The sequence below is a fragment of the Hemitrygon akajei genome, chromosome 12 (genome assembly GCF_048418815.1).
Source record: "Hemitrygon akajei chromosome 12, sHemAka1.3, whole genome shotgun sequence".
Lineage (NCBI taxonomy): Eukaryota > Metazoa > Chordata > Chondrichthyes > Myliobatiformes > Dasyatidae > Hemitrygon > Hemitrygon akajei.
The window spans coordinates 21,178,043-21,193,580 of NC_133135.1; the positions used below are offsets into that span (position 1 = coordinate 21,178,043).

General features: G+C 38.5%; 1 protein-coding gene across 2 annotated transcripts in view; it reads left to right on the forward strand.

The window, feature by feature from the left end:
* Window positions 1-15,538, forward strand: part of mtf2 (metal response element binding transcription factor 2) — a 41,757-nt gene that overhangs the window by 15,715 nt on the left and 10,504 nt on the right. For both annotated transcript variants that reach the window (XR_012101004.1, XM_073062693.1), the window contains exons 10-12: window positions 382-449; window positions 1,079-1,267; window positions 6,230-6,341. Coding sequence is in view for 1 of the 2 variants with exons in the window: in XM_073062693.1 (XP_072918794.1) it covers window positions 382-449; window positions 1,079-1,267; window positions 6,230-6,341 (369 nt within the window). In the remaining variant the exon portion in view is untranslated. The remainder of the gene's footprint in view (window positions 1-381; window positions 450-1,078; window positions 1,268-6,229; window positions 6,342-15,538) is intronic.

The following is a 15,538-nucleotide window of genomic DNA, read 5'->3' on the forward strand; positions in this document are numbered from 1 at the left end:
AGGGGCAGGTTAACTTTGAAAACTCCTAATATCAATGGCTGGCTTCGCTAAAGTATATTCAATACCAAATCTGTATGATTAACATTGTCATTCAAAATAGACTTTACATAGCCTGTGCGTTCAGATATACTTGGTCTGTTAATTATGTTGTAGAATTTTAAAGGATTGTACAGGAAAAACTTATTCATTTTCAGGATCAGAGATAAATGGAGGTCCTGCTTGCTTGAAAGAGAAAAGTCTCATTGCATGAATTATTACACAGTTGGAAAATGGCCATAACTAAACGTTAATATGTATAGCAGTTCATTTGATTTATGTACAATTTCATCAATTGTGATGGCAGAGCAAATGAGTATTTTGAATTATTTTCTACATTTGCAGCTTGCAGACACTCTAAAATCTGACCGACATGACTACATTCTTGAAGCCCTAAATGAGAACAAGTGCATGTAAGTGTAGACATACCTCATAGTAAATAGAAATATCCATGTTCTAGGAATAAGGATGAAACATTTCTGCTGATTAGATTTCTGTTCTTTGCCCTGCATTGTAAATGTCTTCCAGGGAGTAGGAATTTCTTCAATATGTTGCCTTGGCTTGTGTCATAATAATTAGCTATCATACTTTCAGCTTTATCAGCACTCTGGATGTTTTAGGGAAAAAAACAATAACTTGAGCAGCAGATAAATAATAGAGATGTAGAGTTATACAAAATTTATGAGTATCCAGTGGTTTGATTGACAGTTTAATGCTCTAATTTGATGCTGTGGCAGGTTCTTTTAAAAGAACATTGAAAATACAAACAATTTCTAATCCGTACAAACACTCTTAAAGTCACGAATTTGGGTTTTTTTGAGATTAAATAAATTAGTGTCTAGGTGGAGTTTGTGCCCATCAATGTGTTTTAAGAAAAAATCTCATTTGTTCTTGCTAACAGAAGAATCTTTTTCTCATCCCAATTTGGCTCCTCACAGAAAAATGTTACATAATGTATAGTACACCTAGAGGATGTATGCCTTTCCCCTTTCATGTACAGTACAAACATCTGTTTATTCTCATCTTGGTTATTTTACTTCAGGTTTATGTCTGGGAAAGAAATCAAGAAGAAGAAACATTTGTATGGATTACGAATTCGGGTTCCTCCCATTCCTCCAAATGGTGTAATGAAGACTGAGGAAAGCACTGAGGAAGTTTCTCATGAATTTAAAATTAAAGGGAGGAAGTCCAGTAAATCCACATCTTTACCTGCACCTGCAACTACAAAAAGGTAAAACTGCTTTCAATTACTATCTGTGAATCTTAAAATAATGATTTCTTTCTCTGCACACCTGTATCATCAAAGATCCCCGCTATTTTGAGCCACTTTATCTTTTTGCAGCTACCAGTGCATGGGTATACTTGTGCATATGATAATAAGCTTGATTTTAATTAACTGAGGCCATTCTGATATACCATGTCTATAAAAAGTATTACCCCCTCCCCCCCCAGAAGTTTTTAAGTTTTATTGTTTACCAACATCAAATCACAGTGGGTTTAATTTGGCTTTTTTGGCACTGATTTTTGTGTCAAAAGTGAAAACTGATCTCTACAAAGTTATCTAAATTAATTACAAATATAAAACACAAAATAATTGATTGCATAAGTATTCATCCCTCCCCCCCCCCCCTTTGAATATGACACAGTAAATCATCATTTGTGCAACCAATTGGTTTTAGAAGTCACGTAATGAATTAAATGGAGACCTGTGATTGGAGACTTGTGTGCAGTCGAGGTGTTTCAATTGATTGTAGTAAAAACATACCTGTATCTGGAAGGTCCAACTGCTGGTGAGTCAGTATCCTGGCAAAAACTACACCATGAAGACAAAAGAACTCTCCAAGTAACTCCATGAAAAGGTTATTGAAAAGCACAAGCCAGGAGATGGATACAAGAAAATTTCCAAGTCACTGAATGTCCATTGGAGTACAGTTAAGTCAATCAGAAATGGAAAGAACATGACACAGCTGTAAATCAGCCATCCTCAGTGATGGTGCAAGAAGGGGACTAGTGAGGGAGGCCACCAAGAGACCTATGGCAACTCTGGAGGAGTTAACAAGCTTCAGTGGCTGCTGATGTGGGAAAGACAGCACATACAGCAACTGTTGCCGAGGTGCTTCACCAGTCAGTTTTAGATAGATAGATAGATAGATACTTTATTCATCCCCATGGGGAAATTCAACTTTTTTCCAATGTCCCATACACTTGTTGTAGCAAAACTAATTACATACAATACTTAACTCAGTAAAAAATATGATATGCATCTAAATCACTATCTCAAAAAGCATTAATAATAGCTTTTAAAAAGTTCTTAAGTCCTGGCGGTAGAATTGTAAAGCCTAATGGCATTGGGGAGTATTGACCTCTTCATCCTGTCTGAGGAGCATTGCATCGATAGTAACCTGTCGCTGAAACTGCTTCTCTGTCTCTGGATGGTGCTATGTAGAGGATGTTCAGAGTTATCCATAATTGACCGTAGCCTACTCAGCGCCCTTCGCTCAGCTACCGATGTTAAACTCTCCAGTACTTTGCCCACGACAGAGCCCGCCTTCCTTACCAGCTTATTAAGACGTGAGGCGTCCCTCTTCTTAATGCTTCCTCCCCAACACGCCACCACAAAGAAGAGGGCGCTCTCCACAACTGACCTATAGAACATCTTCAGCATCTCACTACAGACATTGAATGACGCCAACCTTCTTAGGAAGTACAGTCGACTCTGTGCCTTCCTGCACAAGGCATCTGTGTTGGCAGTCCAGTCTAGCTTCTCGTCTAACTGTACTCCCAGATACTTGTAGGTCTTAACCTGCTCCACACATTGTCCATTAATGATCACTGGCTCCATATGAGGCCTAGATCTCCTAAAGTCCACCACCATCTCCTTGGCCTTGGTCTTGGTGATATTGAGACACAGTTATGGGAGAGTGGCAAAGAGAAAGCCACAGTGGGGGGAAAAAACTCTCACAAAATCTTGCCTAGAGTTTGCTAGAGGGTATGTGGGAGACTGAAATCAGCTGGAAGAAGTTTCTATGTTCTGAAATCAAAATATAGCGTTTAGTCCGATGGCCAAAAACTACCATGCCTACCGTGAAGCATGTGCTGGCTGCATCATGCTGTGGAGATGCTTCAGTGCAGCAGGCCCTGGAAGGCTTGTGAAGGTGGAGGACAAGATGAATGCAGCAAAATATGGGGCAGTCCTGGAGGAAAACCTGATGCAGTCTGCAAGAGACCTGCAACTTAGGAGGTTTGTTTTCCAGCAAGATAATGACCCCATGCATAAAACAAAGCTACACTGGAATGACTCAAAAACAACAAAGTTAATGTCCTGGAGTGGCCAAGTCAGAGTCCAGACCTCAGTCCAGTTGAAAATTTGTGGCTGGACTTGAAAAAGGCTGTTCACTTAAAATCCCCATGCAATCTGATGAGTTTGAGCAGTATTGTAAAGAAGAATGGTGAAAAATTGCAGTGTCCAGATGTGCAAAGCTGATCGAGACTTATCCACACAGACTAAAGACTGTAATTGCTGCCAAAGGTGCATCTATTAAATACAGGCTTGAAGGGGATGAATACTTGTGCAATCAATTATTTTGTGTGTTATATTTGTGATTCCTTTAGATTACTTTGTAGAGATCTGTTCTTACTTCGACAAGGAAGTCTTGATCTGTGTCAAAAAAGCCAAATTAACTCCACTGATTTAATGTTGTAGAACAATAAAACATGAATACTTTTTATAGGCACTGTACATGAACTACATTAGAGAAAGATAGGAGTGGAGGGTGGCCCATCAGTTGCCAAAGAAGTGAAATGTTTATTTTCTTGAAGTCATCAAATTCAGATTTTTGTAAGAAGGGCATAGAACACACCATAGGTTTCCATCTATGAATTTCATGTTTTTTTAGCGTGTCGCACTGGACAGTCAGCCATTCTTGTCTGGCGTGTGGTGTCAGGATTGGTCTCCTTTCTGATTAACCGGGTCACGATATGAACATTCCTGACTCAACCCTTGTTTTTTACGAGGTCGAGAGGGTGGCCCAACTTGGATTCGAACTCAGGAACCTTCGCTCTGGAATCCGGCGCTGATGCCATTGCGCCACCAGTTGGCCCAGTTAATGGTTGATTGTTGTGTTTTATTTGGTAGAGGAAATCTGTTTAAATTTTTGAGATTTATCGCTTTTGCCAGTCCTTCCCGGAACAAAATTAGGAGTTTTAGTAGCTGTATTGCTTGATGAATATTTTGTTTAAAAAAAAAAAAAATACTTTTGATAGATTGAGGCAGTTTCTAAACATGTATATGGATTTCAGCAAGGTATTTGATAAGGTACCCCAAGCAAGGCTTATTGAGAAATTAAGGAGGCATGGGATCCAAGGGGACATTGCTTTGTGGATCCAGAACTGGCTTGCCCACAGAAGGCAAAGAGTGGTTGTAGATGGGTCATATTCTGCATGGAGACCAGTGACCAGTTGTGTGCCTCAGGGATCTGTTCTGGGACCCTTACTCTTTGTGATTTTTATAAATGACATGGAAGAGGAAGTGGAGGGATGAGTTAGTAAATTTGCTGATGACACAAAGGTTGAGTGTGTTCTGGATAGGGTGGAGGGCTGTCAGAGATTACAACAGGACTTTGATAGATTGCAAAACTGGGCTAAGAAGTGGCAGATGGAGTTCAACCCAGATAAATGTGAAGTGGTTCATTTTGGTAGGTCAAATATGACGACAAAATATAGTATTAATGGTAAGACTCTTGCCAGTGTGGAGGATCAGAGGGATCTTGGGATCCGAGTCCATAGGGCACTCAAAGTTGCAATGCAGGTTGACTCTGTGGTTAAGAAAGCATACAGTGCATTGGCCTTCATCAGTCGTGGGGTTGCATTTAAGAGCTGAGAGGTAATGTTGCAACTATTTAGGACCCTGGTCAGACCCCGCTTGGAGTATTGTGCTCAATTCTAGCCGCCTCACTTATAGGAAGGACGTGGAAACAATAGAAGGGGTGCAGAGGAGATTTACAAGGATGTTGCCTGAATTGGGGAACATGCCTTATGTGAATAGGTTGAGTGAACTCGGCCTTTTCTCCTTGGAGCGACGGAGGATGAGAGGTGACCTGATAGAGGTGTTTAAAATGATGAGAGGCATTGATCGTGTGGATAGTGATAGGCTTTTCCCCAGGGCTGAAATGGCTAGCACGAGAGGGCATAGTTTTAAGGTGCTTGGAAGTAGATACAGAGGAGATGTCATGGGTAAGTTTTTTAATGCAGAGAGTGCTGAGTCCGTGGAAAGAGATGCCGGCAGTGGTGGTGGAAGTGGAAGTGATAGGGTCTTTTAAGAGACTCCTGGATGGCTACATGGAGCTTAGAAAAATAGAGGGCTATGGGTAAAGCCTAGGTAGTTCTAAGGTAGGGACATGTTCGGCACAGCTTTGTGGGCCAAAGGGCCTGTATTGTGCTGTCGGTTTTCTATGATTTTATGATGCAAGTAAAACTGCTATGTCACTGGAATAATGATCCATCTTTGGTATCAAGTACATCTTGTAATGCTCATTGGTTATTAATTATAACAAATTACTGCCAATGCTTTTCTTTAAGTTTCTGAACATGGAATTAAAACAAATTGAGAGATGCTAGAAGTAACTTCTAGTTCAAGTTTAATTATCAGTCAACCAAAAGCATGTATACAGCTAAACGAAATATTGCGGCTAAGGTGCAAAACACTGTACAAGCAGTTGCACAGCACATAGAGTTATGATAGCATATACAATCACAAAATACTATTGGCATAAGTCATCGTGGCATGGCCTGAAAATTGGCCCATAGGATGTTGTTCTGAAGCCATACTTCAGCTGAAGTCTGAAAAAGTGGGAAAGTAATTTGCAGAAAAATAGCCAAACTCTGTAGTTTTCAAAATTTATCCAAATTGCTTGTGTTTAGAATCATGACCTTTACATTAGTAGACTGCACGCTTTCTTAAAATCCTTTCTGGTTGCAACCCAGGTGAAAGATAATACTGGCAATCATTAGGCGATGGATTATTATTAAGTCCTTCTGGAAAAATTGCTGGAAGACTGTTTTGTAACTTCATTAGTTTTGTTTTCATATTGGATAAGCCACAGTTGTGTCCCCTGAAGAATTTGGATATCGCAGATATTAAAAAAAACAATGCACTGAGTTTACATATTAACTCTGAACTATCTTCTCTCTTTAGTCCATTAAATAATGGCATAGAGAAGAAAGGCAAGAAAAAATCTTCAGCTGAATCATCTGAACAATACACAAAATTGAAGAAAGTAAAGAGATTTTCTAACCCAGCAACTGTGGTAAGGAGCTTGTTGACTTCGTATTCATCATTTACAGTTTAGGAGCACATCTCAAATTAATGTGTTACAATAGTAGAGATGACATTCATGTTAGTCAAGTGACTTCTCAAGTGAGTTCAGTGACGATTCAATCCTTTTCTTTTTCTTTTTAAATCTTTTTATTAATTTTTAAGCAAACATAAATGAAACATGAATACAAAGAGTTTGAGAGTACATAGTTAATAGTTTAAGTAGAAATTCAAATATATAATAATCAATATATATAACCTCCCAAACTCATAGTATTTATGAACAAAAGAAATAAAAAGAAAAAAAAACAAAAAAAGAGAAGAAGAAAAAAAAACACTAACCAACATGGGCCATTGCATAATGTCAGATATATACAGTAGTGCCAATAACTCCGAACCTCCATCCAAATAATTAAGGATAATAAAAGTGAGGTTTAGGAAAAGACATTTAACTCATATGAAAATGTTGAATAAATGGTCTCCAAGTTTCTTCAAATTTAACTGAAGGATCAAAAACAACACTTCTAATTTTTTCTAAGCTCAAACAAGAGATAGTTTGAGAAAACCACTGAAATATAGTTGGAGGATTAATTTCTTTCCACTTCAATAAAATAGATCTTCTAGCCATTAATGTAACAAATGCAATCATTCGTCGAGATGAGGGGGATAAACGACTACTATTCACCATTGGTAAACCGAAAATTGCAGTAATAGGATGCGGTTAGAAATTGATACTCAGAACTATTGAGATAATACTGAAAATATCTTTCCAATAATTTTGCAAACAAGGGCAAGACCAAAACATATGGGTCAATGAAGCAACATCAGAATGACATCTGTCACAGGTTGGATTAACATAAGAATAAAATCGAGCAAGTTTATCCTTAGACATATGAGCTCTATGTACAACCTTAAATTGTATTAGGGCATGTTTAGCACAAATAGAAGACAAATTGACTAATAGTAAAATTTTCTCCCACTGCTCAGTGGATATAAGACAGTGAAGTTCTTTTTCCCATTCCTTCTTAATTTTTTCTGATACTTCTGACTGTATTTTCATGATCATATTATAAATGACAGCTATTAAACCATTTTGACAAGGATTCAGAGCTAAAATTCTTTCCCTAATGTCCAATGGACATAGTTTCGGAAAAGACTGTAACTCATTATACAAAAAATTTCTAACTTGCAAATATCTAAAAAAAAAATGAATTTTAGGTAAATTGTATTTATTAGATAGCTGTTCAAAGGACATAAAGCTATCATCCAAAAACAAATCACAAAAACATGTTACACCTTTTGTTTTCCATAAAAAAAAAAGCTTGATCCATAAAAGAGGGCCGAAAAAAAATGTTAGATATTATAGGGCTTGATAAAATAAACTTATTCAAACCAAAAAATTTACGAAATTGAAACCAAATTCGCAATGTATATTTGACTATTGGATTAGTTATTTGTTTATTCAATTTAGATGAAAAGAAGTGAAAATCCTAAAATTGAAAACAATGAAAAGTACAGATTTACATTCCAAATTTACCCATTGTGGGCAAGCAGCTATAGTCGATTCTTGTGTCCAAAATATTAAATATCGTATATTAACTGCCCAATAGTAAAATCTCAAGTTTGGCAAAGCCAAACTGCCCTCCTTCTTAGGCTTCTGTAAATATTTTTTGCCTAGTCTAGATTATTCTGCTACAGATAAGAAGATATTTTGGAGTCAATAATATCAAAAAAAGATTTAGGAATAAAAATTGGTAATGCTTGAAATAAATGTAAGAATTTGGGTAATACCATCATCTTAATAGCATTAATTCGACCAACCAATGACAAAGATAATGGAGACCACCTGGTAACAAGTTGCTTAATTTGGTCAATTAAAGGTAAAAAATTAACTTTAAATAAATCTTTATGTTTTTTTAGTAATTTTAATACCCAATTAAGTAAAATAATCTTAACAACTTTAAATGGTAAATGTTTATAAATTGGAACTTAAAATTCAATTTATAACCAGAAATGTTACTAAACTGAGCAAGCAAGGACGAAATAGCAGGAATAGATCTCTCAGGGTCGGATATGTATAGTAACAAATCATCAGCATATAATGATAACTTATACGTCCCATCCCCACGAGTAATACCCAAAATATTAGGTGATTCACGAATTGCTATAGCCAAAGGTTCCAAAGCAATGTCAAATAGTAAAGGACTTAAAGGACAGCCTTGCCTTGTACCACGGAATAACTGAAAAAAAAGAGATCTTTGATTATTGGTAAAGACCGAAGCCAAGGGTTTATAGTATATTAATTTAATCCATGATATAAATTTTGAACTAAAATTGAAATGCTGCAACGTATTAAATAAATATGACCATTCAACTCTATCAAATGCTTTTTCAGCATCTAAGGAAATGACACATTCTGGTATTTTGGGTGAAGGAGTATAAATAATATTAATTAATTTTCTAATGTTAAAAGATGAATAGCGATTTTTAATAAATCCAGTCTGATCTTCAGAAATAATTCAAGGTAATATATTTTCTAATCTAGTAGCCAAAATTTTACTAAAAATCTTAAAATCCGTATTCAGCAAGGATATAGGCCGATAGGATGCACATTCAATAGGGTCTTTATCTTTTTTAAGAATTAAAGAAATAGAAGCTTCATAAAAAGATTGTGGCAATTTGCCTATAATTAATGCATCTTTAAAAATTTTACAAAGCCAAGGAGGAAGTATAGAGGAAAAGGATTTTAAAAAATTCTGCAGTATAACCATCTGGACCAGAAGCTTTACCGGAATTTATTGAAAAAATAGCCTTTTCTATTTCATTTTCCATAATAAGTGTATCTAGGAATACACTATCCTCTACTGTTAATTTTGGAATATTCAATTTCCTTAAAAATTCACCTATTATAGAAGAATCCTCAACAAATTCTGATTGATATAAGGAATTATAAAAATCTTGAAAGGGTTTATTTATCTCTTTATGGTCGATCGTCAGAGTGTCATCTTGTTTATGAATCCTAGTGATCTGTCGTTTAACCGAAGCAGTTTTCAACTGATTAGCCAATAATTTGCCAGACTTATCTCCATGTACATAAAACTGGGTTCTAGATTTAATTAACTGATTTTCAATCGAAGAGGATAATAACAAACTGTGCTCCATTTGAAGTTCCATTCTTTCTTTATAAAGTTCTTTGCTGGGGGTCACTAAATAAATCTTATCAATTGCTTTGATTTTATCAACCAATGTTAATATTTTAGAATTAGTTCGTTTCCTAACTCCAGCAGAGTGTAAAATAATCTGTCCATGAATAAATGCTTTAAAAGTGTCCCATAAAATTCCACTAGAGATCTCTGCTGTAGAATTTATTGAGAAAAACAAATCAATTTGTTGTTTAATAAAATTAACGAAGTCTAAGTCCTGCAATAAAATAGAGTTGAACCTCCAAGATTTAGCATTAATAGATGAATCCATTATCTTAATAGATAGCTTCAAAGGTGCATGGTCAGAAATGGTAATAGAGTCATATTTACAATCGATAACATCTGTAAGTAAACGGTGATCAATGAATAAGTAATCGATTCTTGAATAATTATGATAAACATGAGAAAAGTATGAAAACTCTTTGTCATTGGGGTGTAAAAACGCCAAATTTCGGAAATTGCAGAATCAGTCATAAAGGAATTAATAAGAGAGGCCAATTTATTCGGAAGAGCTTGGGTGAGCTTAGATCTATCCATCGAAGGGTTTAAACAACAGTTAAAATCCCCACCCATTATCAGCCTGTACTGATTCAAATTGGGAAAGGTGTAAATAGGCACTTAAAAAATTCAGGACAATCAGTGTTTGGAGCATAAACATTAACTAAAACAACTTTTTGATTAAAAAGTAGACCAGTAATAAGCAAAAATCTACCTTGTGGGTCTGAAATTGTTTCGTGGTGTATAAAGGAGGTTGAAGAATCTATAAAAATGGAAACGCCTCTTACTTTGGCTTGAGAATTCGAGTGATATTGTTGGCCTTTCCAAAACCTAAAAAAGCGTTGACTATCCGCCTTCCTTACATGAGTCTCTTGTACAAAGATAACATTAGCATTCATTCTATGGAATACTTCAAATATTTTTTTCCATTTGATCGGATGATATAAACCATTAGTATTCCAAGAAACAAAATTAATAATCCTATCCATATTGACAATATTTATTACAATTAACACATAAGGTTTAAAAAAAGATGAACTCATGAATCCGGAAGAGGGAAGTAAGTTCAAGGAGGAACCGGAAGTCATGACACTGCAACCATTTTTGTAGTTTCTTATGAGCCCATGAAGTAAAACTAAGCATAAAGCAAGCAAAAAGAAAAGAAAAAAGCCTCCCTGCACCCTCAAAACCCCAGGAAAAAAGCCAAAAAGAGGCAAGCCAGCAATCTAACACTAAAATTACCCCCATGTCTCAAGACGGCAACTCAAACAAAAAAAAGTTGAATAAAAGATACAAACCACCCATATTATAAGAAAGGGTTGGTATAACAAAAATTAAAATATAAAATTAGTATTATATATATAAAACAAAAGGATTAAAAAAAAATTAAAATGATAAAACCCATAAATGGATAATATTCTATTAGTGTTTTAAAAGAAAGTCCTTAAACTTATTCAGACACATCAAAACGGATGTGACTTTCCAAGCACTAAGGTTTTTCGGGAAGAAGAAACGGCATTTTATTATTAAAAAAATCTTAATATTTAAACGTTAAAAATATAAAAAAGTGTATACAAACTTAAAAGAAAACCCCAATGAATTACTTTCAAAACTAACATTAATAATATGAAAAAAAACTCAGAATAAACCAAAAACGGACTTTTACCGTGTATAAGAAATACATGTTTGTTGTTTTTATGAATCCAGTGTAAGTGCTTGAAGTTTTGTGTCAAATGTCTTTAAAATTTCATCGAACGTAGAAAGCTTTGCAGTTAATTTACTCTCCAGTTTTCCAAGTCTGTCGTCCATAAGATTTGCAATTGCTTCTAAAGTTAACGGTTCTTTCGTCTGTTTCAATTTCTTTGGTCTAGACATTTCAGCGAGTTGAAAATGATTCAAGCAGTTGAAAAAAATTTCATACGTTTAAACCCCTTTAGAATAGGTATAAAAAGATCAATTAGGGGGTGTTCGGAGGTTAAAAAAAGTAAAAGGATTGGAGCAAAGCCTAAAACTGCTTCACTCCATAAGTGCCATCTTGAGACCTGTCGATTCAATCCTAAATAACCACTTCTGTTGAGATTATTTTGCTTGGGAGTTGTACTGTTGCTGAATTGTTTGATCTCTGCATGTGGATTTCCGGCTGGTCATGAGTGAATCTGACCAATTTTGTTAAAGATTAATACAAAAGTAAATTTACTTTTGCAGAACTGAGTTACATAGTCTTTATTACAAACCTATCTGAGACAATTTCAATAACATTGGTATAAGGATTAGTGATTGAGGATTTTGGTTATCTAATAGTTTGATCATAATACACAGTTGTGTGTATTATATATAAAGATAAGAAATTTTCTTTTGGTTAACCAAATTACTTTGAAAACTACATTTTAAACCAGTTGAAGCTTATTGTTGATCCATTCCTGGTAACTTTTGTATTACTGTATATATAATACATTCTTAAACTACTTGGAGCTGGAAATGCTGGATGGCAATTTTTAATTATTTTGTAATTGTGTAAACATGAGGAAATCTGCAGATGCTGGAAATTCGAACAACACACACAAAATGCTGGTGGAACACAGCAGGCCAGGCAGCATCTATAGGGAGAAGTGCTGTCGACGTTTCAGGCCAGGACCCTTCGTCAGGACTAACTGAAAGGAAAGATAGTAAGAGATTTGAAAGTAGTGGGGGGAGGGGAAATGCGAAATGATAGAAGACCGGAGGGGGTGGGATGAAGCTAAGAGCTGGAAAGGTGATTGGCAAAAGTGATACAGAGCTGGAGAAGGGAAGTATCATGGGACGGGAGGCCTCAGGAGAAAGAAAGGAGGGGGGGAGCACCAGAGGGAGATGGAGAACAGGCAAACAACTAAATATGTCAGGGATGGGGTAAGAAGGGGAGGAGGGGCATTAACGGAAGTTAGAGAAGTCAATGTTCATGCCATCAGGTTGGAGGCTATCCAGCCGGTATATAAGGTGTTGTTCCTCCAACCTGAGTTTGGATTCATTTTGACAGTAGAGGAGGCCATGGATAGACATATCAGAATGGGAATGGGACATGGAATTAAAATGTGTGGCCACTGGGAGATCCTGCTTTCTCTGGCGGACTGAGTGTAGGTGTTCAGCGAAGCGGTCTCCCAGTCTGCGTTGGGTCTCACCAATATATAAAAGGCCACACCAGGAGCACCGGACGCAGTATACCACACCAGCCGACTCACAGGTGAAGTGTCGCCTCACCTGGAAGGACTGTCTGGGGCCCTGAATGGTGGTGAGGGAAGAAGTGTAAGGGCAGGTGTGGCACTTGTTCCGCTTACAAGGATAAGTGCCAGGAGGGGGATGGGGGGGGACGAGTGGACAAGGGAGTCGCATAGGGAGTGATCCCTGCGGAAAGCAGAAGGGGGGGGGGAGGGAAAGATGTGCTTGGTAGTGGGATCCTGTTGGAGATGGCGGAAGTTACAGAGAATTATACGTTGGACCTGGAGGCTGGTGGGGTGGTAGGTGAGGACAAGGGGAACCCTATCCCGAGTGGGGTGGCGGGCGGATGGGGTGAGAGCAGATGTGCAGGAAATAGGAGAGATGCATTTGAGAGCAGAGTTGATGGTGGAAGAAGGGAAGCCCCTACTTTTAAAAAAGGAAGACATCTCCATCGTCCGGAAATGAAAAGCCTCATCCTGAGAGCAGATGCGGCGGAGACAGAGGAATTGTGAGAAGGGGATAACATTTTTGCAAGAGACAGGGTGGGAAGAGGAATAGTCCAGGTAGCTGTGAGAGTCTGTAGGCTTATAGTAGATATCAGTAGATGCCGTCTCCAGAGATGGAGACAGAAAAATTATCAGTAGATAAGCCATCTCCCTCTTTCTGCTTTCCGCAGGGATTGCTCCCTACTCGTCTCCCCCCCCATACCTTCCCACCGATCTCTCTCCTGGCACTTATCCTTGTAAGCGGAACAAGTGCTATACCAGCACTTACACTTCTTCCCTCACCACCATTCAGGACCCCAGACAGTCCTTCCAGGTGAGGCGACACTTCACCTGTGAGTCGGCTGGTATGGTATACTGCGTTCGGTGCTCCCGGTGTGGCCTTTTATATATTGGTGAGACCTGACGCAGACTGGGAGACCATTTCGCTGAACACCTACACTCGGTCCGCCAGAGAAAGCAGGATCTCCCAGTGGCCACACATTTCAATTCCACGTCCCATTCCCATTCTGATAGTCTATCCATGGCCTCCTCTACTGTCAAAATGAATTGGAGGAACAACACCTTATATACCAGCTGAGTAGCTTCCAAGCTGATGGCATGAACATTGACTTCTCTAACTTCCATTAATGCCTCTCCTCCCCTTCTTACCCCATTCCTGACATACTTAGTTGTTTGCCTGTTCTCCATCTCCCTCTGGTGTTCTCCCCCTCCCCTTTCTTTCTCCCGAGGCCTCCCGTCCCATGATCCTTTCCCTTCTTGAGCTCTGTATCACTTTTGCCAATCACCTTTCCAGCTCTTAGCTTCATCCCACCCCCTCAGGTCTTCTATCATTTCGCATTTCCCCCTCCCCCCACTACTTTCTAATCTCGTACTATCTTTCCTTTCAGTTAGTCTTGACGAAGGGTCTCGGCCTGAAACGTCGACAGTGCTTCTCCTTATAGATGCTGTCTGACCTGCTGTGTTCCATCAGTATTTTGTGTGTGTTGTAATTGTGTAAGCTTGCTTTAAAATAAAGTAATGACTACTTTGTAAGCAGGTTTTTACAAAAAATAGATAGGTTGCATGGATGTAGCACTTACGTGTACCAGATGTGGTCAAATCACATTTATCAGTCATCAATGGGCTGAAGCACACTGTTTCAAAACCTTAAAATTAAGAATCATTCCTATAATTGGAAGGTAACGACATAAAATGGAGAAAATTTTTTGTAAGACTATAAGTTTGTTTTTGGACTATAGTTATGAAGACTAAAGAGAATATGCTGGAGGAGCTTAGCAGGCTAGGCAGCATCTATGGAAAAGAGTATATAGACAATAGGTGCAGGAGTAGGCCATTCGGCCCTTTGAGCCAGCACCGCCATTCAGTGTGATCATGGCTGATCATCCAGAAGCAGTACCCCCGTTCCTGCCTTCTCCCCGTTGAGTACAGTCAACGTTCTGGGTTGAGACCCTTCAGAAGGACTGAAGAAAAAAAAAGTTGAGCAGATTTAAAAGGTTGGGGGGGGGGGGGGGTGGTGAGGTGATAGGTGAAACCAGGAAGGGTGAGGCAAAGAGCTGGGATGTTGATTGGTAAAAGAGATGAGGGCTGGAGAAGGGGGAATCTAACAGGAGAGGACAGAAGGCCATGGAAGAAAGACAAGGGTGAAGGCGGTAGGAGCACCAGAGGGAGGCAATGGGCAGGCAAGGGGAAAAGGGGATGGGGAATGGTGAAGTGGGGGAGGGCATTGCCTGAAGTTCAAGAAATCAATGTTCATGCGATCAGGTTGGAGGCTACCCAGACAGAATATAAGGAGTTGCTCCTCTAATCTGAGTGTGGCCTCATCGTGACAATAGAGGAGGGCATGAATGGACATATTGTAATGAGAAGTATAATTAAAATGGGTGGCCACTGGAAGATCCAACTTTTTCTGGTGAAGTGGTCTACCAGTCTGTCTGGTCTCACCGATATATAGGAGGCCACACCTGAAGCACTGGATGCAGTAGATGACCCCAATACACACCCCATTTCATGCACGTCTGCTCTCACCCCATCCTCCCACCAGTGTATCAAGGATACAGTTCCTCGTCTCCTCAACTACGACCCCATCAGCCTTGGCATCCAGCACATAATTCTCTGCAACTTCTGCCATCTCCAAAGGGATCCCACCATCAAGCACAACTTTCCCGTCTCCCCATCTCCCCACTTTTTGCTTTCTGCAGGGATCACTCTCAATGTGACTCCGCTGTCCATTCATCCCTTTCCACTGATTTCCCTCCTGGCACTGAGTTCACACCATTCAGGGCCCCAAACAG